Source organism: Polypterus senegalus, chromosome 4 (genome assembly GCF_016835505.1).
Source record: "Polypterus senegalus isolate Bchr_013 chromosome 4, ASM1683550v1, whole genome shotgun sequence".
In the NCBI taxonomy this organism is placed as follows: Eukaryota; Metazoa; Chordata; class Cladistia; order Polypteriformes; family Polypteridae; genus Polypterus; species Polypterus senegalus.
Window position 1 is genome coordinate 81,449,704 of NC_053157.1, and position 25,755 is coordinate 81,475,458.

The 25,755-nt window shown below is 36.9% G+C and overlaps 1 protein-coding gene across 1 annotated transcript in view; it reads right to left on the reverse strand.

The window, feature by feature from the left end:
* Window positions 1–11,664: 11,664 nt before the first annotated feature.
* Window positions 11,665–25,755, reverse strand: part of frg1 (FSHD region gene 1) — a 38,863-nt gene continuing 24,772 nt past the window's right edge. Inside the window, exons 6-9 of the mRNA XM_039750955.1 lie at window positions 25,269–25,373; window positions 16,734–16,825; window positions 15,469–15,579; window positions 11,665–12,076 (exon numbers count right to left, since the gene is read on the reverse strand). Of these exons, the coding sequence (XP_039606889.1) occupies window positions 12,040–12,076; window positions 15,469–15,579; window positions 16,734–16,825; window positions 25,269–25,373 (345 nt within the window). The 3' untranslated portion in view covers window positions 11,665–12,039. The remainder of the gene's footprint in view (window positions 12,077–15,468; window positions 15,580–16,733; window positions 16,826–25,268; window positions 25,374–25,755) is intronic.

Here is a 25,755-nt window from a genome sequence, read left to right on the forward strand (position 1 = left end):
TAATTTGATGTGCAATTCTATCCGGGTAGACTTGTGGAAGTGAAGAACCACACCATCATAGCAATTTGAAGAATATACTACACCTATTGTAAACAATACAATTATTTCTATTAAAATCTTTGACTCATAGATCTTCATATAACTTGTGATCACTGCCTCAAAATACTTTCATACGGTAATATGCAAAGCGAATAAAAAAATGTAATAATGTTGTAATATTAGTAGTAGTAGAGTACTGTAGTGTGGGGAACTAAAAATATGAAGTTTCACTTGTGAATGTGAATTACTTAATGGAAAATGCAAACTGAAACATTAAAACTGCCTATTTCTTACATGTGCATTTTTTTTTAAATATCCGAATAAAGAAACACATTTCATTTCCTGATATATTGTACAGATTTACTGTGCCTGGCCCAGTAAAATGAAATAAAAAGGTTAACTTAAGTTTTTCCATTTTATGCCATGTCAAAGAAATCAACCCACCTTAAGACATTTAAATAATTCCTTACATCTTTTTAAATCCTCAATCAAAATAAGTCACTCTGTGCCTACAGCAGTGTTTGTACTGCAATGAACAGAGGATGAAAATCACCATTGGCATCGCCTGCGGCACATTCAAGCAATCAACTGATGTTCTGAATCCTGATTTCAGAAACGCATACCACTAATGTCAAGGTTTTTTTTTGGAAGATTAAATGTGATCTGAACCTTTCTAGCAAAAACTATTCAGATAAAAAGCCCATATAAATGGATTCAAATGGAATCCTATGGATGGATGGATGGATATATACTTTATTAATCCCAAGGGGAAATTCACATAATCCAGCAGCATACTGATATAAAAAAAAAAAATAATAATAATATTAAAGAGTAATAAAAATGCATGTAAAAAACAGACCATAACTTTGAATAATGTTAGCGTTTACCTCCCTGGGTGAAATTGAAGAGTAGCATAGTGTAGGGGAGGAATGATCTCCTCAGTCTGTCGCTGAAGCTGCTCCTCTGTCTGGAGATGATCCTGTTCAGTAGATTCTCCATGATTGTCAGGAGCCTACTCAGCGCTCATTGCTCTGCCATGGATGTCAAACTGTCCAGCTCTGTGCCTACAGTAGAGCCTGCCTTCCCCACCAGTTTGTCCAGGCGTGAGGCGTCTTTCATCTTTATGCTGCCTCCCCAGCACACCACCGCGTAGAAGAGGGCGCTCGCAGCAACTGTCTGGTAGAACATCTGAAGCATCTTATTGCAGATGTTGAAGGACGCCAGTCTTCTAAGGAAGTATATTCGGCCCTGACCTTTCTTACATAGAGCATCAGTATTGGCAGTCCAGTCCAATTTATCATCCAGCTGCACTCCCAGGTATTTATAGGTCTGTACCCTCTGCACACAGTCACCTCTGATGATCACGGGGTCCATGAGGGGCCTGGGCCTCCTAAAATCCACCACCAGTTCTTTGGTTTTGCTGGTGTTCAGTTGTAGGTAGTTTTGAGTCACACCATATAACAAAGTTCTTGATTAGGTTCCTGTTCTCCTCCTCCTGTCCACTCATGATGCAGCCCACGATAGCAGTGTCGTCTGCAAACTTTTGCACGTGGCAGGACTCCGAGTTGTATTGGACGTCTGATGTATATCGGCTGAACAGGACCGGAGAAAGCGCAGTCCCCTGCGGCGCTCCTGTGTTTCTGAATAGGTGAGTCTCGGCGTGTAAAAATCCATGTCAAGTAGTAAAAGCAGTAAAAAAAAAAAAAAAAAAGTGTCTAGGGAGCGATTCCACATAAAAGAAAGTGGTAGAAGTGATCAGTGAAATAGTGAATAATAGAGAAAAAAAGTAAAAAGATAAAATCATACACGGAGCTGCTGGAATGGTTGCCACTCGCGACGGCGCCAGATGTAGGATATGGCTTAACCGAGAGCTTAAAAAGAAAAATTTACAGTGCCTTCAGAAAATATTCAGACCCCTCTACTTAGTTCACATTATGTTTCCTTAAGATGTAATAATTTAAAATTTCTTTTTTATTTCTAAATAAATATTTGGAAAAAATATTTTCATTTTTTTCTGAGGTATAGAAATGGGCTTGATGAGGTGCAACATAAAAAATGTGTAAAAAGTGAAGTGGTCTGAATACATCTGAAGGCTCCGTATTAACATTACTGGGGTGTACAAATATAGCATGGCTAAAAAAACAATATTGAACAATCACAAGAGCAACACCCAGCAGTAAATACAAACACAAGAGGCATACTGTACACATGGTGGGGCTTTTCTGGCCCAAAAATATAAGTTTCTAAAATACATCATTCCATGGGCAATTGAATGTTTTAATAAAATAATTAAAAAAAAAATAAATCAGAAAATAGACACTTCATTTATTGACAATAACATCCACTTAAAGACTGGAAAGGGGGAAAAGTTGAATAAAAAATTCTCTCTCTATTATTATAAAAATATCTTGGGAGACGAGACTTTTTATCCTGTGACGAGACGTGATCTTTTGAAGAGAGACGCTTTCATATCCCGCGAGACAAGACTTTGTGCCAAGAGATTTTACCACGCCCGGGGCCGGAAATACAAGACAAAGAGTAGATGACAAAGTAGAATGTCGTAAAGAGTTCAAAAATGTTGGCACAATAAACATGCAGAGCAGGTTAGAGATAATGGAAGTATGAAAATTGGAAAGTTTCAAAAAAATTATAGTAAAGATCGCATTAGCACAAACAAACAGAAATTATTACTCAGTGAAAGAGATTGAATACATTGTTAGGATTTAAACTTTAAGTCAGAGATTTGTAGATCGTCCAATTCGTGTTGCCATCAGGTAAAAGTAGTGTTTCTTCCCAATGAAGAGGCGTATCTGGGAGAATGAAAAGATTGGTTGTTGGTGAAAGTGAAATCCCGTGAGAGAAAATTTCAATGTTTTCAATGTTGTTTGCGAGTGGCAGAAACGTGAAGTTGTTGGCAAGTAGCGCAGGCAGCAGGGGTTGGCGAGCGAAGCAAGCAGGGGAGGAAGCCCCCTAGTAATTAAGTTATAATACAGATAATCCTAATTAATTAAAATTAAATACAACAAAGCAAAGTGAACTCAAAAGTGCATGCTGACACTTTCCTATTTTCATAAAAGTTTTGAGACTTGATTTCAATGCTGAGACTGATGTGGCTTTTCCTTTTCACAAAATTGTTTGGCTGCTAAATCATTAAAAGTCAGTCAAAAAGTGTTTGTTCCATTATCGGCAGTAATTGGTTATTAAATAAATGTAGCTGCAAAGAGAACCTGCAGCTACTGTTTGACACCACTTGGTTAGAGTGAATTAAATATCAACACATGTATTTTGGAGTTTATGATTCTGCTGTAAAACAAATAGTTCACAAATGGATGGCACTACCCAGGATATACACATCCATCAAAACTATCCCAAACAATATGACAGCTCATACAAGATGTCCAAAATACTCCTAGAGCACATCAAAGGATCTGCAGATGTTTGTTTCTCATTTGCTACAGGCGACAACCGTTCATTTCTCATGGGTAGTCAGGCTGGGGTAAAACTTTAGTCTTCATAAATGACATCACTGCCCATTATAAATTTGCAAAAAATCTTACAGCAGTCTTTGGGAATGGAAAGTCTAAGATTTCCTTGGATGGGTAAGTTTAAAACTGACACCTTCAGTGAAAACCTAGCATGACCCAATATCAAAATAGTACCAATATGCTGCTCAAAGTGCTTCAGAGTAATAACGGCCACATTTTAACAAATGTAATGATATTTTTAGAAATACCAACCAAAAGTTAATAAGATTGGTTGGTTGCATTTTTCAAAAGGATTTTATGAGAGTTACGAAGTCGTATTTTATTAAGTAAATAATGCAACTACAAAGATATTTAAAGTTGTGATGTTATTTTGGATGTACCCATAAAACAAAGGAAAAAAACAATTAAAACAGCATACATACATACACATATATATACATATATTTACATATACATACAGTGCATCCGGAAAGTATTCACAGCGCATCACTTTTTCCACATTTTGCTATGTTACAGCCTTATTCCAAAATAGATTAAATTCATTTTTTTCCTCAGAATTCTACACACAACACCCCATAATGACAACGTGAAAAATGTTCACTTGAGATTTTTGAAAATTTATTAAAAATAAAGAAAGCACATGTACATAAGTATTCACAGCCTTTGCCATGAAGCTCCAAATTGAGCTCAGGTTCATCCTGTTTCCCCTGATCATCCTTGAGATGTTTCTGCAGCTTAATTGGAGTCCACCTGTGGTAAAGTCAGTTGATTGGACATGATTTGGAAAGGCACACACCTGTCTATATAAGGTCCCACAGTTGACAGTTCATGTCAGAGCACAAACCAAGCATGAAGTCAAAGGAATTGTCTGTAGACCTCCAAGACAAGATTGTCTAAAGGCACACATCTGGGAAAGGTTACAGAAATTTTTCTGCTGCTTTGAAGGTCCCAATGAGCACAGTGGCCTCCATCATCTGTAAGTGGAAGAAGTTCGAAACCACCAGGACTCTTCCTAGAGCTGGCTGGCCATCTAAACTGACCGATCAGGGGAGAAGGGCCTTAGTCAGGGAACCTGATGGTCACTCTGCCAGAGCCCCAGAGATCCTCTGTGGAGAGAGGAGAACCTTCCAGAAGGACAACCATCTCTGTAGCAATCCACCAATCAGGCCTATATGGTAGAATGGCCAGACGGAAGCCACTCCTTAGTAAAAGGCACATGGCCGCCCGCCTGGAGTTTGCCAAAAGGCACCTTAAGGACTATCAGACCATTAGAAACAAAATTCTCTGGTCTGATGAGACAAAGATTGAACTCTTTGGTGTGAATGCCAGGCGTCACATTTGGAGGACACCAGGCACTGCTCATCACCAGGCCAATACCATCCCTACAGTGAAGCATGGTGGTGGCAGCATCATGCTGTGGGGATGTTTTTCAGCAGTAGAAACTGGGAGACTAGTCAGGATAAAGGGAGAGATGACTGCAGCAATGTACAGAGACATCCTGGATGAAAACCTGCTCCAGAGCGCTCGACCTCAGACTGGGGCGACGGTTCATCTTTCAGCAGGACAACGACCCTAAGCACACAGCCAAGATATCAAAGGAGTGGCTTCAGGACAACTCTGTGAATGTCCTTGAGTGGCCCAGCCAGAGCCCAGACTTGAATCCGATTGAACATCTCTGGAGAGATCTTAAAATGGCTGTGCACCGACGCTTCCCATCCAACCTGATGGAGCTTGAGAGGTGCTGCAAAGAGGAATGGGCCAAACTGGCCAAGGATAGGTGTGCCAAGCTTGTGGCATCATATTCAAAAAGACTTGAGGCTGTAATTGCTGCCAAATGTGGATCGACAAAGTATTGAGCAAAGTGCTGTGAATACTTATATACATGTGATGTTCTCAGTTTTAAATTTTTAATAAATTTGCAAAAATCTCAAGTGAACGTTTTTCACGTCATTATGGGGTGTTGTGTGTAGAAATCTGAGGAAAAAAATGAATTTAATCAATTTTGGAATAAGGCTGTAACATAACAAAATGTGGAAAAAGTGATGCGCTGTGAATACTTTCCGATGCACTGTATGTGTGTATATATATATATATATATATATATATATACAGTGGTGTAAAAACTGTTTGCCCCTTCCTGATTTCTTATTCTTTTGCATGTTTGTCACAGAAAATGTTTCTGATCATCAAACACATTTAACCATTAGTCAAATATAACACAAGTAAACACAAAATGCAGTTTTTAAATGATGGTTTTTATTATTTAGGGAGAAAAAATCCAAACTTACATGGCCCTGTGTGAAAAAGTAATTGCCCCTGAACCTAATAACTGGTTGGGCCACCCTTAGCAGCAATAACTGCAATCAAGCGTTTGCGATAACTTGCAATGAGTCTTTACAGTGCTCTGGAGGAATTTTGGCCCACTCATCTTTGCAAATTGTTGTAATTCAGCTTTATTTGAGGGTTTTCTAGCATGAACCGCCTTTTTAAGGTCATGCCATAGCATCTCAATTGGATTCAGGTCAGGACTTTGACTAGGCCACTCCAAAGTCTTCATTTTGTTTTTCTTCAGCCATTCAGATGTGGATTTGCTGGTGTGTTTTAGGTCATTGTCCTGTTGCAGCACCCAAGATCGCTTCAGCTTGAGTTGACGAACAGATAGCCGGACATTCTCCTTCAGGATTTTTTGGTAGACAGTAGAATTCATGGTTCCATCTATCACAGCAAGCCTTCCAGGTCCTGAAGCAGCAAAACAACCCCAGACCATCACACTACCACCACCATATTTTACTGTTTATATGATGTTCTTTTTCTGAAATGCTGTGTTCCTTTTACGGCAGATGTAACGGGACATTTGCCTTCCAAAAGTTCAACTTTTGGCTCATCAGTCCACAAGGTATTTTCCCAAAAGTCTTGGCAATCATTGAGATGTTTCTTAGCAAAATTGAGACGAGCCCTAATGTTCTTTTTGCTTAACAGTGGTTTGCGTCTTGGAAATCTGCCATGCAGGCCGTTTTTGCCCAGTCTCTTTCTTATGGTGGAGTCGTGAACACTGACCTTAGTTGAGGCAAGTGAGGCCTGCAGTTCTTTAGACGTTGTCCTTGGGTCTTTTGTGACCTCTCGGATGAGTCATCTCTGCGCTCTTGGGGTAATTTTGGTCGGCCGGCCACTCCTGGGTAGGTTCACCACTGTTCCATGTTTTTGCCATTAGTGGATAATGGCTCTCACTGTGGTTCGCTGGAGTCCCAAAGCTTTAGAAATGGCTTTATAACCTTTACCAGACTGATAGATCTCAATTACTTCTGTTCTCATTTGTTCCTGAATTTCTTTGGATCTTGGCATGATGTCTAGCTTTTGAGGTGCTTTTGGTCTACTTCTCTGTGTCAGGCAGCTCCTATGTAAGTGATTTCTTGATTGAAACAGGTGTGGCAGTAATCAGGCCTGGGGTGGCTACGGAAATTGAACTCAGGTGTGAAACACCACAGTTAGGTTATTTTTAACAAGGGGGCAATTACTTTTTCACACAGGGCCATGTAGGTTTGGATTTTTTTTCTCCCTAAATAACAAAAACCATCATTTAAAAACTGCATTTTGTGTTTACTTGTGTTATATTTGACTAATGGTTAAATGTGTTTGATGATCAGAAACATTTTGTGTGACAAATATGCAAAAGAAGAAGAAATCAGGAAGGGGGCAAATAGTTTTTCACACCACTGTGTATATATATATATATATATATATATATATATATATATATATATATATATATATATATATATAAATATATATATACACACATACATATACATATATACATACATACACACACACACACACACAGTGTATATACAGTCATGTGAAAACATTAGGACACCCTTTGAAAGCATGTGGTTTTTGTAACATTTTTAATAAATGGTTATTTCATCTCCGTTTCAACAATACAGAGATTAAAGTAATCCAACTAAACAAAGAAAACTGAAGAAAAGTCTTTTCAAGATCTTCTGTAAATGTCATTCTACAAAAATGCCTATTCTAACTGAGGAAAAAGATAGGACACCCTTGCCCCTAATAGCGAGTGTTACCTCCTTTGGCTGAAATAACTGCAGTGAGACGGTTCTTGTAGCCATCTACCAGTCTTCGACATCGGTCTGAGGAAATTTTACCCCACTCCTCAATGCAGAACTTTTTCAGCTGTGAGATGTTTGAGGGTTTCTTGCACGCACAGCCCTTTTCAAGTCACCCACAGCATCTCAATGGGATTCAAATCTGGACTTTGACTTGGCCATTCCAGGACTCTCCATTTCTTCTTTTTCAGCCAATCTTTGGTTGATTTACTAGTATGTTTTGGGTCATTGTCATGTTGCATGGTCCAGTTCCGCTTCAGCTTTAATTTTCTAACTGATGGTCTCACATGTTCTTCAAGCACCTTCTGATACACAGTAGAATTCATCGTGGATTCTATGATGGTGAGCTGACCAGGTCCTGCTGCAGCAAAGCAGCCCCAAACCATGACACTTCCACCTCCATGCTTCACAGTTGGTATGAGGTTCTTTTCTTGGAATGCTGTGTTTGGTTTACGCCAAACATGTCCTCTGCTGTTGTGTCCAAATAATTCAATTTTGGACTCATCTGTCCAAAGAACATTATTCCAGAAGTCCTGGTCTTTGTCAACTTTATCTCTGGCAAATGTCAGTCTGGCCTCGATGTTTCTCTTGGAAAGCAAAGGTTTCCTCCTTGCACACCTCCCATGCAAGTTAAACTTGTACAGTCTCTTTCTGATTGTAGAGGCATGTACTTCTACATCAACAGTAGCCAGAGCCTGCTGTAGTTCTCGAGATGACACTTTAGGGTTTTTGGAGACCTCTTTTAGCATCTTGCGGTCTGCTCTTGGGGTGAACTTGCTGGGGCGACCAGTCCTGGGCATGTTGGCAGTTGTTTTGAAAGCCCTCCACTTGTAGACTATCTTCCGGACAGTGGAATGGCTGATTTCAAAATCTTTTGAGATCTTTTTAAATCCCTTCCCAGACTCATAGGCTGCTACAATCTTTTTCTGAAGTCCTCTGACAGCTCTTTTGTTCTCACCATGGTGCTCACTCTCACTTCAACAGTCAGGAGCACACCAAACTAAATGTCTGAGGTTTAAATAGGGCAAGCCTCATTCAACATGCAGAGTAACGATCTACTAATTATGTGCACCTGGTGTGATATACCTGTGTGAGATCTGAGCCAATTTAAGAGGGAATACATGTGAGGGTGTCCTATCTTTTTCCTCAGTTAGAATAGGCATTTTTGTAGAATGACATTTACAGAAGATCTTGAAAAGACTTTTCTTCAGTTTTCTTTGTTTAGTTGGATTACTTTAATCTCTCTGTATTGTTGAAACGGAGATGAAATAACCATTTATTAAAAATGTTACAAAAAACCACATGCTTTCAAAGGGTGTCCTAATGTTTTCACATGACTGTATGTGTGTGTGTGATTTACACATATTCAGCATTAATGTTTGCTATGTACATGTAACAATACTGACCCTATTAACCTATGAATATATTTTGCAATTGATGCTGTAATAAACTACATTGCACCTTTCATTCAGAATGATATTGCATTACAAACATTTGCACTGCTGTTGAGAACACGTTATCAAATGCTATCTGACTCAGAAAACAGCAAAATAATCAGTTACTTATTAACGGAAAATATAGGAAATAAAGATTAATGAATAAATTACAAACAGGAATAAATCATGCAAAAAAAAAAAAAAACTTTACCAGCACACCAGCAAAATGTATTATTTCACAAATTATCTTCCTCCTCCAAGTGGGTGTTGCCCCACTGCCTCCCAGTCCTGACTCGATTTAAGTGAGGTGGTGGGCTCTCTTTAAAACTAGACTCAGGGACTGCTTCCAGTCTCCTGTCCAAGTTGTCCGAAGCACTTCCACGTTGTACAGAAACTAGAGCAGTCCTCCCCCAGGAGTGCCTTCTGGTGGCCCCAAAGGACCTAGACAGGGCTGCATTTCTGGACTCAACTACCATGCCACTCTGTGTCTTAAACTGATCCAGCCTTGAGGAACACTGCCAGCCTGTCATGTAGAAGAATGAACTGCTGCCGGTGAGCCCAATCACCCAGTCCTTCAATTATGGCCTCCTTTATCCCACAGCCAGGAGGCCTGTTCTTTCTTCCTGGCACTTACAATAAGTACTAGTCATGAACTTGTAACTCATCTTTAATTTTTATGTGTTAGCTTGCAATTCTCTGTTGCTATTTAATGACACTTGCCTAACTCATTTCAGAAACATTCTAAAGGGGAGGATTAAACAAAGCTTCTTGGATAGGTTTCAATTGAAATGCCTTGAGAATGAAAATGACGAAAGCGTGTCAAAAAAGAAAAAACTAGTGAAGAAGAAAATTAAGTTAAGCAAAAGTGAAGTGAAAGAGAAAAATTACAATATGCTAATCAGGTTCGCCAACATCTGTTTATTTCTTTAAATTCTCTTGTATGTATTTGGTTTTATTTTGTTTGTATACAATATTTGTTCATTATAAATACATTTTTCTTATGTTGAAAACATTTAACACAAAATTGGGGTGGTTTTCTGGGGTCTGGCACAAATTAATCTCATTTCAATTGATTTCAATGGGGAAAATTGATTTGAGATACAAGCATTTGGACTTACAAGCTCGGTCAGGGAAGGTACCACTGTATGTATGTATATGTATATATGTGTGTGTGTATGTATGTATATATATATATATATATATATATATATATATATATATATATATACTGTATATATATATATATATATACACACACACATTGTTTAAGTGTGTATTACACTTACAAGTCTGGGCTTTAAATGTTCCATGGATATTGGGATTTATGAGCAAGCATGAAAAATAAGCACTATAATATACATAAAAGTATGTATGTCAAAAAAAAAAAACCCTCTGAAGCCTCAATCTGAAAGGATTATTCTAATTTACTCAGTTTGTAAATTGAAAAAAATTCACTCCTGTGAACTAAATATGCCAACTACAATTTCCTAGTGTTCATTTGGTGCTTTTGACTCCTGAAAAGATGCATCACTGCCGTCAATGTTCCAAGGAAAACCTCAAGGTAATAAAAAGTATTTAAAAAGCATTTCATAACTGGACACAAAATCTGAATACATCACATTGACCCACTGTCCAAACAAACAAAATAATGGAAGCATGATGAAAACCGAGGTTCATGAAAGAAAGTCAAGGTATAAAGCCAGTGCTAGAAAGACCACATGATCAATGCCTGCTGCAGAGGATCTAGCACATACTGACTACATACCTCAAAAGATTAGCACAGCAGATAAATATTAGGTAGAAAGAAAAGTGGTCTACCATCTCCTTTCTGATTTACAACAAAGCCCCTGCTCAAACGGCATCAGCTGCAAAACCTACTCTACAAAACTATAAATCTCAAGATACGTCACATTAAGCCTTTCCTCCAGGATGGCACATAAAATCTCTGTGTACGTGATGCATATTAGGATTCATGGGGAATACCGATATGTTGAAAAATCAAATTTGTTTGGTTTCACAACATATTGATTAGGTGGCTCCTAATCAAAAAATTATGCAACTTCTGAAGTTAACTGGACTGGAGCCAGATCTTCCTTTTAAGAGGTAAAACTAAACGCTTTTTAATTTAAGCAGTGAAACTTGATGCCTGATCAAATAAAATAAGTATAGCAGTCAGAATCAATAAAATCTCTTTTTGCAACATTTACATTTATTTTTTTGTCTGAAATTTAAAAAGAAAAGAAAAAAAAATACTAAACACAATGAAAAGTTCACATATTTCCCGGCACCAAAGTACACCAGAGACTACAGCATATACATATTCTCTTTAGGACTGAGTAGCTTAAAACTAAAATATACAGATACATGTCTTGCATAATAAATATTATATTCACACCATATGTGCTGCCTCCAGGTATGCTAAAGCACAGAATGCAACTTTAGAGCCTGCAAGGCTGCTCAAGGGTTCCTCACAGTGAACTAGTGCCTTATTTGTAATTGAATCATCATTACAGTTAAACTAAAGCTGTCAATGTCTACTGGTCAATTATTGGTTATGGGTAATAAAACACACTCAAGATATATTTTAAATAAAAAATTCATTTAATTATGTTTACATTGATATGCATAAGCAGTACACACATTTGTTTGTTTTGCAAATATCCTGTTACTTGTATACATACGACGGAAGCTAATAAATTTAAGAAACTTGCATGTACAGAATGCAAACACTGACACATTTATTCTGATAAGCATTAAAGCTCTGTACTTCAATGTTTATTTGGAAATGATTTTTAATATGAGATCACTCAAATGCTTTATTTTGTTTATCAACAACTATCGCTATTTAAATACTGCACCGTTTCTCATTGCAAAAGTTCAAATATTTAAATGGTAGCATCAAAGCTGTGAAGAGTGAAATCATTACTTAAAAAAATATAAAAGAAAAAAGAATGTTCATTTACAATATCGATCTGCCTTCATCTTTGACCTCCTGCAAAAGCACAGAAAAAGAATAAAGGTTAGAAATTTAAATCGAATAAAAATCAAATAAAGTAATAAAACAGCTTAAGACTGGTACTATTTTGTACTGCTTGTTGAGCCAAGTCCAAGTGCACAGACTTTCATTTTTTACTGTCATGCACAGACATATCAGAAAAATACTTTTCTGGCCACTCTTCCATAAAGGCTCATAAGAACAGTTCACAACAGACTATTTGTCTGTGTGTTAACCTCTTTCAATGACAGGCTGGACTGATCTCGTACCCCATATAAGAAAGGGTAGATCAGACTCTTTTCTTAAGAGACTGTGTGTCCCTTTGACATATGTAGTGATATCCTTCACATATTCTACAAATATGTGATTGTTAGTGTGATTTTCAACACTGTGGTGTACTGAGGAAGGCCCATCAAATCAACAAGCTAATTAAATGAGGACGCTCAGATATATAGTACATACTCAAAGAAGAGAATTTAGGGAGTATCGTTATGAATAATGCTGCACATCTCCTCTCTGACACCAAGTACTTTCAGCTAACAAATTATTCTGCAGAAGTGGGGCTCCATTATACCAATAGGAAAACACCTGCATAAGGGATTACTGTAACTGCCAAACCAGAAGTGTCTTTCTTTTTAGTCATTCTGGTGTTTGTTCACACAGCGTGTGTGTAAATAAGTCTAAGTTTATCAACCTCTCTCATATCTACTGGAAGTGTTCAACTTTTACTGTTATACAACATTGATTGTGACACTTGACAGAAAAATACTATTTAAATATCAAAGTGAAAGCAGAACTCTGCAAAATATAAATTAATTACAAATATAAAATAAAATAATTGATCATGCAAGTGTTAATGCCCTTAAATTTAACATACCTAAAGAAGATTTTATGGTCCGATGAAAAACTGATCATGCTGAAAAGATGTTTCTGTATAGCAGGCCCTGAAAGACTTGTTGGGGTAGGAAAGTAAAATGAATTTGCACCTTGGGAGAAGATTTGTTTCTTCCAAGATGATTCCAAGCATAAAGCCAAACCTATACAAACTGCATGTTAATGACCTGGAATGACTGAGTCATTGCTCAGATCTTAATACAACTGAGAATCTGTGGATGGACCTAAAAAAGGCTGCTTACTTATGATCCCCACTGTCAAATATACACGCATCAGGACCACACAGAAAGCTCAGGCAAACCCATCAATACAATTTCAAAGCAAGAGAGGGCATTGTCACTAATTGCATCTTCTCTTTCCTCTGCAGCTCAGACTAGGGAGATAATGCCTAGTCCTGCCCCAGACACATCTTCCAAACCTGCCCCTTCCAGTCTCAGACTTATTTACCTAGGGGACCTACAGAGGAAGGTCATCAGTCTTGAACCTCATAATGTTGAACAGAGAACTCTTGATAGCATTTAGTTTGCTGTTAAAAACCGCCTCAACACCATTTTCTTTTGCTTACTTATCTACTATTGAGTCAGCTATTTTTCTGTTATTAAACTTGGCTATCCAAGTTACCCCACACCATGCAGCCTGACAGAGCTTGGGCAGTTTTGCAAATAAGAATGAAGAAAAACTACAGTGCTCAGATGTGCAAAGTGGTCAGAGAACTATCTACACTGGCTGGAGGCTATAATTGCTGCCAAAGGTATATCTACTAAATAATGACTTGAGGGGAGTGAATACTTATGTATTTAACTAGCTGTGTAAGCCCGTGCTGTAAAAAGCCCAGGCTCCTAGAAACTATTGAAATCGTCAGGAAAAAAAATTGAAATGCAGAGTCGACGGTTTCCTTTTGCGGACGTGCTCGCTCCCCTTGTCTATCAACAGCTAAGTGAGTTTCTCTCTCGTTTGTCTTTCTCGGAGGTTTCACTTTGACAACGGAGTTGCTTTCCTTCAGCTTCATGCTGTAGCCTTGTACTTCTTTCTTCTTATGACTTTGTTAACTTGGGGCAGCCTTGCCAGCTCTTTGAGCTTAATGCTGAGGCCACGCACATCCGGGCCGGACAGACAAACACACACACTTCCACGCATAGACATTTATATATAAGATTTTATTTAATGCTTTTAATAATTTAAACCACTTTGCAGAGATCTGCTTTCTGTTGATCAATGTAAAAAGCTAAATGAAATTCATTGTGATTCAGTGCTGTAAACCAATTAAATGTAATACTTCCAAGAGTTGAATACTTTTTATTGGCCTTATAAATATATCTAACAAAATGAGTACAGAGAAGGTTCACTGACAATCTTTTGATCAGACAATGACTACAATATGCCAGCTAGGGAAAGCAAATTAAATTCTAGTAAAGCAGAAGTGTGATTTTAAACTTAAAGAATAAGAGAACACAGACATCACAAATCTATATATATGTATCTATCTATCTCTCTCTTCTTTCTCCATATATCTATCTATATATCTCCATACACATAATACAGTATTGGCCAAATAATACAAAGAGCACACAAAACGTATTTCGCCCTTATTTGGGGCTTGTCAGGTATACACACTTTTGTATCCCCTTAAAAGACATTGTGCCAAGACAGCTGGTTTACTTATTTGACAGGGTGAAGATCAGAGCACAGTATTACATTCTTAGTTCTCAATCACAATCTGATTTTTTAGGTGTTTATCTACAAGGTAACGCTTGTGGTTAGTCAGCCAGTAGGAAAACATCTGCCATATCCTCTCAGTTGCAACAAGCAGCTCATAGATATGTGATACAGTATCCCTGTATGGGGACGCAAAAGTGTGTACACCTGACGAGCCCTAATAAGGATGAAACACTTGCCCTGTACTCATTGTATTATTTGGCAGATACTGTACTGTGTACCTTTAGCATCTTTTCTCTGTACTTGTGTAAAAGTCACTTAACCAGTGTGTTCCAATAAAGGCTGCTTCTCAGACTGTTATTATTTCAAAATGCCTTTCTCACCTCCTGTTTGGTTTAATATTGGCCACATTTGAAGCCTACTCTCTCAGCATGCTTCACGTCTTTACTCCTCCTCATGTTTTCTCACACACATAATTCCACTTTCGTCGCATCACCAAAGCCAAACTGACTAATCAAACTGCTTTAAGGGACTGGACACATAAACCTTTGTGTTTTGTTATGTAGTAGACGATAAAATTACAAAACCTGACAGATGGTGGTAGAAGGGGAAAAAACCTGTCTTGAGCAGCAGAACAAATGGAGTGTGCTTGCTTAATGATTCACTGTAACCTCTTTAGCAGTATACATCTACACAGTAACTAATTAAAAAATTATTATTTAGACAGTCACATTATATAATTATGCCCAGCATATTAAAATACTGTAACCAACATTGTTTGAAGCAGACCTTCTTTTTAATACTATTATTCAGATAACATGCATTTTAAAAACACATACCTGTCCAGTAAAGCTTCATGAAAGCTCCCATCTTTCCTTGCTTTCTTAAGGATTTTACTGTCTTCTTTAGTAACTTGAAGTTTATGATCTTGAAAACTCTGAAATTTCTTTCTGTAATTTAAGTAAAAACTTCATTTAAATGGATATTAATCTATGATAATTGCATTTTCTAAAATGTCAAATATCTTTTTAAAACATTCATTGAAATAATAATTAATACTATTGCTAATTGAACTTACTTCTGTTTTGTTAATTTTTGACATACTTTTTAGTATCTAGAACCAGTAGCATTTATGTATTAAGAGCCAGTGGAGCACATCCACACCAGATGTTGTGCAAAATAATAAGTTTCCCTGAGTAATTCAACTTATTGTTAGATGTTTGCAATATGCATCAACTTTTTCTTCTCTATATCATATACTTAAATGTATTTACCTATCTAGAGAAATATTGCTTTTAATAGTATGTAAAATTGTACTTATTCTGGGTTCTGCAAGCCTGTCTCCAGCTGCTGGGGCTAGACCAATTGGCCCTTCATTGCTCAGCACTTTGCTTGTGCGTGAGTGTATGCACATGTGCAACTGGAACTCTCTAATCTAGTAATGGGGCCTGATAATTATTGCTCAGGAATGTGTATTTGTTTTTGTAAATCAAAGGTTTGAAATTCCAAACTAAGCTTTTCACAGTTAAGGCTATGAAGCACATTACGTTCCTTAAAGATAGAAACAATAATTTGAAAAGAAAATTACACTGCATCTTGATTTTTCATCCACTACTGAGGAGGACATACCTAAAGTTGAAAAAGCCACCAAAAAAGCCTATGTGTGCTCATTTCACTTTTTGGGGAAAGGTACTGTAGTCACCAGCATGATGCTTCTGTTGAAAAGGTGTGGGGATTCCTAGTGTGGGAAGAATGGGTATGTATGTAGGAAATAATTTGTATATTGTTTTTGTCCTCATGTTAATCAGCATGCACTTGGAGCTATGCAGTGTATGTAGTTCACATTTTATCTGTGTTTTCAGGGTTTCTCATTTTTCAATCCAGACCTATACCACCCCAGATTTTTTTTTTTTTTTTACTTTTCACAATGTATATTTCATTCATCACTCAATTTTAGATCTGGCTATAGAAGCAATTAACAAAGTTTTATACAAAATTAAAATGTTGTAATTCAAACTGAGAAAAAAGTCCACAGGATTCAACCAAAGAAAATCAAAGCAAAGACTTGCAAGACAGATATTATTTGAATATTAAAAATGCATACACGTAATTGATTTCACACTGCTTCACATTTCCTTTGTCTTCATCCGGAATATCATCTTTTCTTTTAGTTTCTCTTTCAGCACAAGAACGAATCTAAAGACAGAAACATTAAATGCTGAAATATTTTCTGGTAACAAATAATCATAATATAATTTCTTTCTTCTTTTTTTTTTTTAAAACAAACAAAGTAGTACAACAAATAGGGTTGGTGAATATTCACAGACAGTTAAATGTGAAAACTTTCAGGCAAACTTGAAAATTGGGTCTACGAATGGATGAAATTTTACTTAGATAACAAGAATATTTAACAAAAAAAAAAAAAAGAAATAGTGCAGATGTTTAAATTTCTCTGATTTTACATGTGAAAGATGCTTAGACTGTACAGGGTAAATATTTATTTTTCATTAAGATTTCTTTAGCAAAAGCAACTAAAGTTAATTTTCATTCACTCTATGAGGTGCACTCTAAAATCATTATACAAATACAAGACTTTTGCAAACCTAATCCTGTATTCAAATGCTGAATGGATAAGTTTGGTATTTTTCAAGTAAAAGTTTTTTCTTCACAATCATGATATATATTACTTTGCCAAATAAAATTGCATTTTAACGTGAAGCATTTTACAAATTTTAGAAAATAACTAGCATGCTCTTGCACTTTATAATGAAGGTGAAGGGTACCAGATTCCCATTATAAAGAAAAGCCTTAGCCTTAATTCAGCCAATTCAAAAGTGGACTGACTATATGCGTCACTTTACCAACTATCCGTTTGTCTGCCTCTGCGGTACCATTTCACTCTCAAGGAGACTGGAATGGGGAGGATATACTTTGCCTCAGGGTAATTTACCTTGGAAAGTCACCACCAGATGTGAATCGATGTCTCTGTTCTGTGACAACTAGAGAATAATCACTAAAAAAGTCACTGCCAATAGATTTATACTACACATGTGTTTCAGGGACAAAATACTGATTTCACGTGCAGTATGTAAATCAAGTGACAAACTGAACAGAGGTTATTGGCATCCATCCATCATCCTAAGCCACTTATCAAGTACAGGGTCATGGGGCAGCTGAAGTATGAGTAGCTTGGATGCAAGACAGAAACAATCCCTGCATGGGCCATCAGTCCATAGCATGGCGAACACACAAACGGGTCATTTTCGCAATGCTAAACCACCTAACCTGCATGTGTTTGGACTGTGGGAGGAAACTGGTGCACCTGGAGAGAACATACAAATTCCAAACCCCAGACTGCAGCACTACTATTGTGGCATCTTGCCGTCCAATAATTTTATTTTTGTCATCAATATTTTACATTTATTCATATGAACTTGTGTGTCTTTGATGGTATGGCCACATGATGACTAGTCCATGGTAAAGACAGCCCCGTGTTTAACCCCACATCTGAAGATGCCCTGGACTTGCAAGTGGAAAGTGTTGTGCCAAAAAGCAGACCCTACGCATCAACATTGGACAAATAAGCTAAAAATAAGAATAATTTATTCATATTTTTTTTTTCTGTCAAAGATACTATAATATAACAATAATAATTAATTTGTTCATTCATCCATTTTCCTAACTCGCTTACCCAGGGAACAATTGTGGGGCAGCAAAAACACATGAACAAAGCAGCAGTCCATCACAGAGCAGACAATCTCTCACACACTCCCACTCCACCACGTTTGCAGCGCCAATTCACCTAAGTTTAATCAGGTTGAAATTTAGTAAGTTTAGCACAGGCAAAGTGATAATGTAGAGATTTATTCCTGCACCAGAGCGGCAGGTTCCACATGGAGTTTGCATGTTTTTCTCATGTATTTACAAATTGACTGGTATCAGTGAATGTCAGAGATTCAAATACATTGTGTTGAGTTTTTATCACCATATCCTCAGCAAGAGCAATTCATCATGATTTTTTTTTTTTTTTTTAAAAAGAGGGCAGGTTTGTGGAAGGAGGGAAAAAATAAATTAGTGGGGCTTCAATCTGCACAAACTACCAGTTTAATTTAAAAAATTGACTTGGGTCTTTCAAAAATCTAAGGCTTTTATTAAAAATACAACATAGTGTCATCAGTTCAGTTCAGATTTACTGTTATGATTACAACATTAAATGAAACTTATAGTGCTCTTTTAACTACGCCTCCACTCGACGTGAATCTTGCTCTGCTGGCTATATAAAACAGCAACACCGAATACAAAAGGCTTGGGACGTTTCACTGTTGTGTTGTCATAATCTACCTGCAATGGCTATTGCAAGCTGACAAACAAGCAAGAAATATATCCTTACCTCAAAAAATAGAACCAAGAATCTCCATTAAAATGTATTATTTACAGTTTACTTTTTTGTCATAGGCTTGTCTCATTAACTCAAAAGGCATGTTTTCTTAAATTGAAACCTTTGCTACTACAAAGTTTTGAAAATTTTCTTTATAATGGGACTCCGGTAGCCCTCACCTTTATTTTGAAATGCAAGAGCAAGCTAGCTCTTTTTTAAGTTTATAAAATATGCTTCACTTTAGGATGCAATTTCATGAAGGACACTAATACAGCTATGCGCCACATAATGTCTGTTCAGCAATGACCAACTGTATATTCATCCGATTTTCCATAAGTTTACAATAAGAGTTCAGAAATCCTGATCAGAGAACAAAACACAGCAGACATAACTGAATGCAGTGAATGTAAGACCTTTCTGAATGCAACACATCTACCTCAGGTCCCTTGTATACAAAGTGATTGCTCTGCCATTACTGTTCTGTACTTTCTATTGTTATTTTAATGTAAACTTTCCCTACTTAAAAGTAAAACGTTTACCATGTAACAACGTATGCTTTGACTTGTGGGTAGTAGTTCCCCATTCTTACATGCAGCGCGTCAACAGCGTTGCAGCATTATCCCTCTGTATTTAGTCAAAAGAGGTACATTTCATTATCCCATATAGCTTTGCTAAGTACTGCATATAATGTTGTTTGCACAATGTCCAAATCACTTTATGTCCTATTTCACAGAACATCTCTTAGATCAGGCATGTCAAACATGCGGCCCCCAAGCCGCATGCGGCTCGCAACAGAAATCTGTGCGGCCCGCAAGACAGATCCTAGTTAGCACTAAACTTGTACAAAATGATTACTATCGTTTGTGATTGAATCATTCTGCATCTTCGTCGCTACTTATTTACTTTTTTTACTTCTGCCTTCTGACAAAAGCACATTTTCCTATGGCATTACGGTACCGGAAACGTTATCTGCTAGTATAGTTGCAGCCGCGACGTCGCAACTGAAGTGGTAGGCTGCAGTCCGCAACTCACTCAGTAAAGGACTACAGCAAAAAGGCTGCCCCCTTCACTGAGGACACTTTTCAGAACGCTAGGCGGGCGGGGCTTTGCAGTTGCGCAGAGACAGGAGAGAGACCGCGGTGAGAGAGTATTACAATGAAGTATTTTTATGTTTCTCACAGTTTCCCCATATGACACGAGTCCACAGAAATCTCGTTACTACGAAGTACATTCAGCAGCAGATACTTTCATTACAACGAAGTGACCTTGAAATGCTTAAATGAATCATCCACAGAGCAGTAAGTTCATTCTGTGGTCGCAGCTCAGTTGTGTACACTTACACAACCACCCCCAAACAGAAACACTGTAAAAAACGTTCTTTCTTCGAACTTTCCTCGTACTGTTTTTTGCTTTTTTTGTTTTGTGTGGTTATAAGTGATACCTTTTCCTTATTGCTCATCAACATTTGAAAAACATCCATCGGAATTTAACTCATTGTCACCCTTCTACAGAAACGGCAGACACGAAAAAACGATAACAGTGTTAATGTTTGTGATGTGCAATCTATTGGAATGACAAATGCAATGCATATGTCTTTGTTATATGCAAAAAAGAAGAAAAATCTCGGGTTGCAAACGTATGCGAACTGCTGCATTTGAAGACGCCAATTTTTATGTGGTTCAGTGATGCTTGTTCAAGAAACATTTCTATTAACGCAGCACTCATTCAAGAAAATATGAGGTTTTTAAACGCTCTTGGGACCCGGACAAACAATCTCACACAGACGTGGCAATAGCGCTTCGGGACGCACTTCATATCACTTCATTCCTGTTGGGTTGAGGGGTCCCAGATCCCGAAAGAGTTCAGAAACCTCATAATATGAAGAAGAAGAAAAGGATGATTTGGCTTCTGATTGATAACTGTGCTGCCCACAACATGCTTCCGCATTTAGATAATGTTCGCATTGAATTCCTCCCACCCAATTGCACGGCAGTGCTTCAGCCATTGGATTTGAGCATCATTCACACCCTGAAAGTATATTATCGCAAGGAAATGCTGAGAAAAATTCTCGTCAGCATAACTTGTAGACAGGAGAAGATTAAAATAACGTGAAAGAAGCTATTGAAGCTGCTTCCATTTCCAACATCCTATCTTTGTGATGCACGTTTTCTGCAGTGACAGCAACCAAAACGAGATTAAGGAGTAGACTGAACATAAGCAACACACTTTGTGTGTCACTGTCTTCCACTGTCCCCAGATGAGATCGCCTGGTTGCAGGAAAACAAGCTCAGGGCTTTTACTGATTCTGCATTATGGTAAGCTGTATAAATTTCTATTACTAAATCATAACTTAATAATAATAGAAATGTAAATTGTGTATAAAACTGCCCTACGAACCCACCCATAATCACCCCACAAACTCCAACCTCTAAAAACCCACCGGTCCCTGGAAAAATTTGCTTCTAGTAAAGCGTTACTTAGTGTCAAAAAGGTTGCATACCACTGGGCTACACTACTGGCTGGGCGGCTGAGACTGGCCACTGGGCAGAACTGACCATCACGAGTAGTAATAGCATGCATATTTTCACGTTTTTTTTGCTCTAGTTTTATGTAATTTTGTGCTAGTATTGCAAAGAACAGTTAGTGCAGACAACAGCTGAAGATCTGAAGTGGATGCAAGAAGTTGGTGAGTTTGTTTATTAATACATTTTTGTGATTTTGAGTTTGTATATTTAGTGTAGTTCAGGGGGCTTTTTGCATATCGGCTTATTTTACAATATAAACTTTGAAGTAAACTTAGCAAAGTAAAATTAGATTTTTGGAGGATTTGTTTTCCAACTTGTATTACTGAGCAATGAATTCAGTTAGCATTTTCGTGACTTCAGTTCATACGAACAGGACTTTGTGATGTTTACGTCACCATACTCTTACAACGTTAAGAATGTGCCTGAGAATATCCAAATGGAATTGATTGAACTGCAGTCAGATTCTACTCTGATGGCAAAATACAACGAAGTTGGTGTGCCAGGCTTGTATACTTACCTGCCACCCTCTTATGTGCAGATCCGTAAGTTGGCATTGAGAGTACTGTCTATGTTTGGAAGCATTTACCTTTGTGAGAAATTGTTTTCGCTAATGAAAGCTACCAAAACTCCACATCGCTCAAGACTTACTGTCGAGCACCTTTTATCCCTCATAAAAGTTGCAGCTGCACAAGATTTCAAGCCTGATATTGACAAACTGGTTACTAACAAGAGATGCCAAGTGTCAGAACAAAAGAAATAAATCTCACACTGTAAGACTCCTACATAAGCAATGAAAATAATATAATGAATATAATATAATAATATAAGGACTTAGCTAAGAGGCTAAGACTCTAATTGTATGCTGTTGTACGGAGATTGTATGGAAATAAATTGCTTTTCTTTAAACTTTAAAGTGTTACATTTTTTCAAGTTTTCAGTATTGGAAAGAAAGCTACAGTAACTTTGTATAATAGTATAATAGTATTTGTTACAGTGTGGCCCGTTGACGCACGTATGGCAGTCGAAGCGGCCCACCAATGGTAGCGAGTTTGACATGCCTGTCTTAGATGTCAAGTGGCACATTCCTGTATATGCCTTGATTGTAAATAAATAACTTTGACATGAAAAATACCTTGAAATGTTTAACTTGTTCTCTGTATTTCTAATTAATTGGGAACACAGACATATGCAAGTTCATTGTTTTGAGAAATAGCTAATGGTATATTGTATCCTGAGGACGTCAATAGCATGGTTGCTTTAGAATAAGAACTGGACATGTACTTTGCAGTCTCAATTTCTATTTAAAATATGCAGGTAAATCTTACACTGCATGAAGTCTGTAATTATTCCCTGCTGCCAAAGAAAATGTCTTTAGAAGAATGTATATCTTGTCTTCTGTAGATGGAAAGTATTTGTACTGCACTTAACATTAATATGAACTCCGCATGATAGTTGTTTCAATGCAAACCATATGTTTAGGGAAAACCATGTAGGTGAAGGAAGCGCACAGAAAAAAGTTCCATTAATTAAAAAAAAAAAACAGGACTTAATTCTCTTATCTATTAGTATAATACTACTAAATAATAATTATAAAACTATGCTATAAAATCACAAGTTTGTCCATACAATTATTATATTTGCAGTGACATTCCTATCCAATACACTCCCCACATTTCTGCTTTGTGTTTTTCAGCAACATAGCCGTTTCACCAGTAAACATTATAAGCAAACAAGTATATTGGTTATCACAGAGTAACCACTATCAATTTGAGATTAAAATACAGATTGGGCATGTGGAAATAAAAAGAGACCCTCCAGTTCCAAAAAAAATAAAAATAAAAAATATCACACAGTTTTGGGGTACTCTTACACTCTACACATTAGTCATGCACACAATACCCTACCAATGGCTACAACTTCTTGACAAGTTTTAAGACAAGAGTCTGTCATAACAAAATATTTTAAAGATGGTGTAAGAAAATAAACAAATTATATATTATAGGCAATTAATATAAAAACAGGTATTATACCCTTACAAAATATATTTACACATACACACTTGCAAATGTGTAGTATTCCTGCGTCTCTAGATATAAAAATATAAAATTTTATTTGAAAGCTGAAGATATAACAATTTATAAACAAAACATACAGAACATGTCATCCACAATAATGTTTGTATAGCACTAGTCAGACAAACTGGGCAAAAGCTTACATATTGTTAATAACAAATAGGTAATTTACACTAAATACATTTTTCAATTTTCTTTTTTAATGACTACACAAACTCTATCGCATCCTATAGTAAATCCCACATGGATAGCTAACAGTAAGTAAACAAAACCTTTGGGAGTAAAAATGGCTTTCACATCATTCTCTAAACTTCTAGTTGAGAGCAATACATTTTATACTTGCTTTTAAGCTCAGAGCATACTTCAGTCTCAGCTAATGAACTTTAGACAGGTAAGCAGCATTTTAAATGGAATAGACTGTGATGCTCCATCTATTTCCCCAAAACTCCTGTGAACCACTGTTCCTATGCGGAGTATGCATTGCGGCTATTCTCCTCTACTTCATGGTCACTCAATCACTGTTATATCTGGCCAACAACTCTTTTGCCAAGATTCTCTCATATTTGCTAAGCCAAATGTATAGCGTTTAGGACACAAAAATTAATGTGTACAGTTACTGGATCAATATGATGTTAGAAGGCATATATTTTACAATTTCCATTCATTACCCATGTAATGGATTGTTACGCTGAATTATCAATCTTCCATTCTACTCCACCAAATCAGTGGTGCTGTTGGTATAGTGAGAGACATGAGTAGAGTTTCAGTGATTTGCTTGTCAAAGGCAAGAGAAAAATATAGTTTGCTAAACTGAAGGTATTTTGGATTAAATAAATGCATTACTGCCATCAATTTCTTTTCACTGGTAAAAGGGACTACTGTTTAAAATGATAAAAGTTGTTGTGACCTGAATATTTTTATCTAAGATAAAGAAACATGCTTGTGGTGCTTCTACCTTTTGTGGCAACCAACTATACATCAATATAGTATTTTGCTGAATATCAGAATTCCTACATTAAAAAATAATTCCAAAGAATGCATGCAATATTACTATCTTTTTTAGCAAATATGTCACTTATAAACTTAAGATTTACTTCTACAATAGTTTCAAATGATTTTAATTATGTAAACATAGTTGCTCAAATTACTTGCGCTTATTGTTATTTATGATGTGAAAGAAGAATAAGTCGTGATTGGAGTACAACATGTATATTTGCAGGTACGCATGTATTTTAATGATATTTCTGGACAAAACCACAACCATACCTGAAGCTCAACGGTGGGGAAAGGAAACATGGGAGAATAAAAGGTATCCCTTGATATTGAAAGGAGAAAATTAAGATATTTTATTTTAAAAAACATATTAATATTGTCTAGCCCTACTGATAAATATTATTTCTTATATCTAAAGAAATACAGGCCATAAATGGGCCAATTAGACAGAAGGGAAGGGTCCACATGTAATCTAGGAAAACTGATTTAACACTACATAAAATGCTTCCATTAATCTCCTACTTTTTCTCTGAAATATTTTTACAAATTTTCCATACAGGAAATGATAGGATAAGGAGGAAAACAAAAAAGCAAAATATCATAAAACCATTAATTCCAAATATGAGTTTTGCCAAGAAACCAAGGACATGAAACAAAGCTGAAAAGCTCACCTTTACCATTTCCTCTTCTCCAGCTGTCTTTTTTTTAGCAACTACATCCCCATCTTCATTATAAGAGACAAAGCAACTATTTGCAGCCAATAAAGCCAATTTACCCTGTAATTTACAAAATAAGCATTTAAAAATTTTATTAAATTGTAAGAGTTCAATGAGTGCCATTTACCATAGAACCATTTTAGCAGAATACACTTTATTTCAAAATTTTATGAAGTTAAGCTCAATAGAAACAGACTACTGCATGAAGGCAGGCAAGCAGGTGAAAGGGAACCCAGACTGGTGAAAGGAGAGCATCTTTAAGTGCCTGTATAGGTTAACAGCAAACAGGTATCAGTCTTATAAATCTGGCAGAAGTCCCGACAGAACAACATAATGGGCAACAGTAAAGTAAGGATTGTAGTCTGGGTGAAAGCATGCCATCCTACCCCTAAGATGCCAGAAGGCAGCTGTTAGTGATGCCCAGCCCAGTCATCAAAGAGCG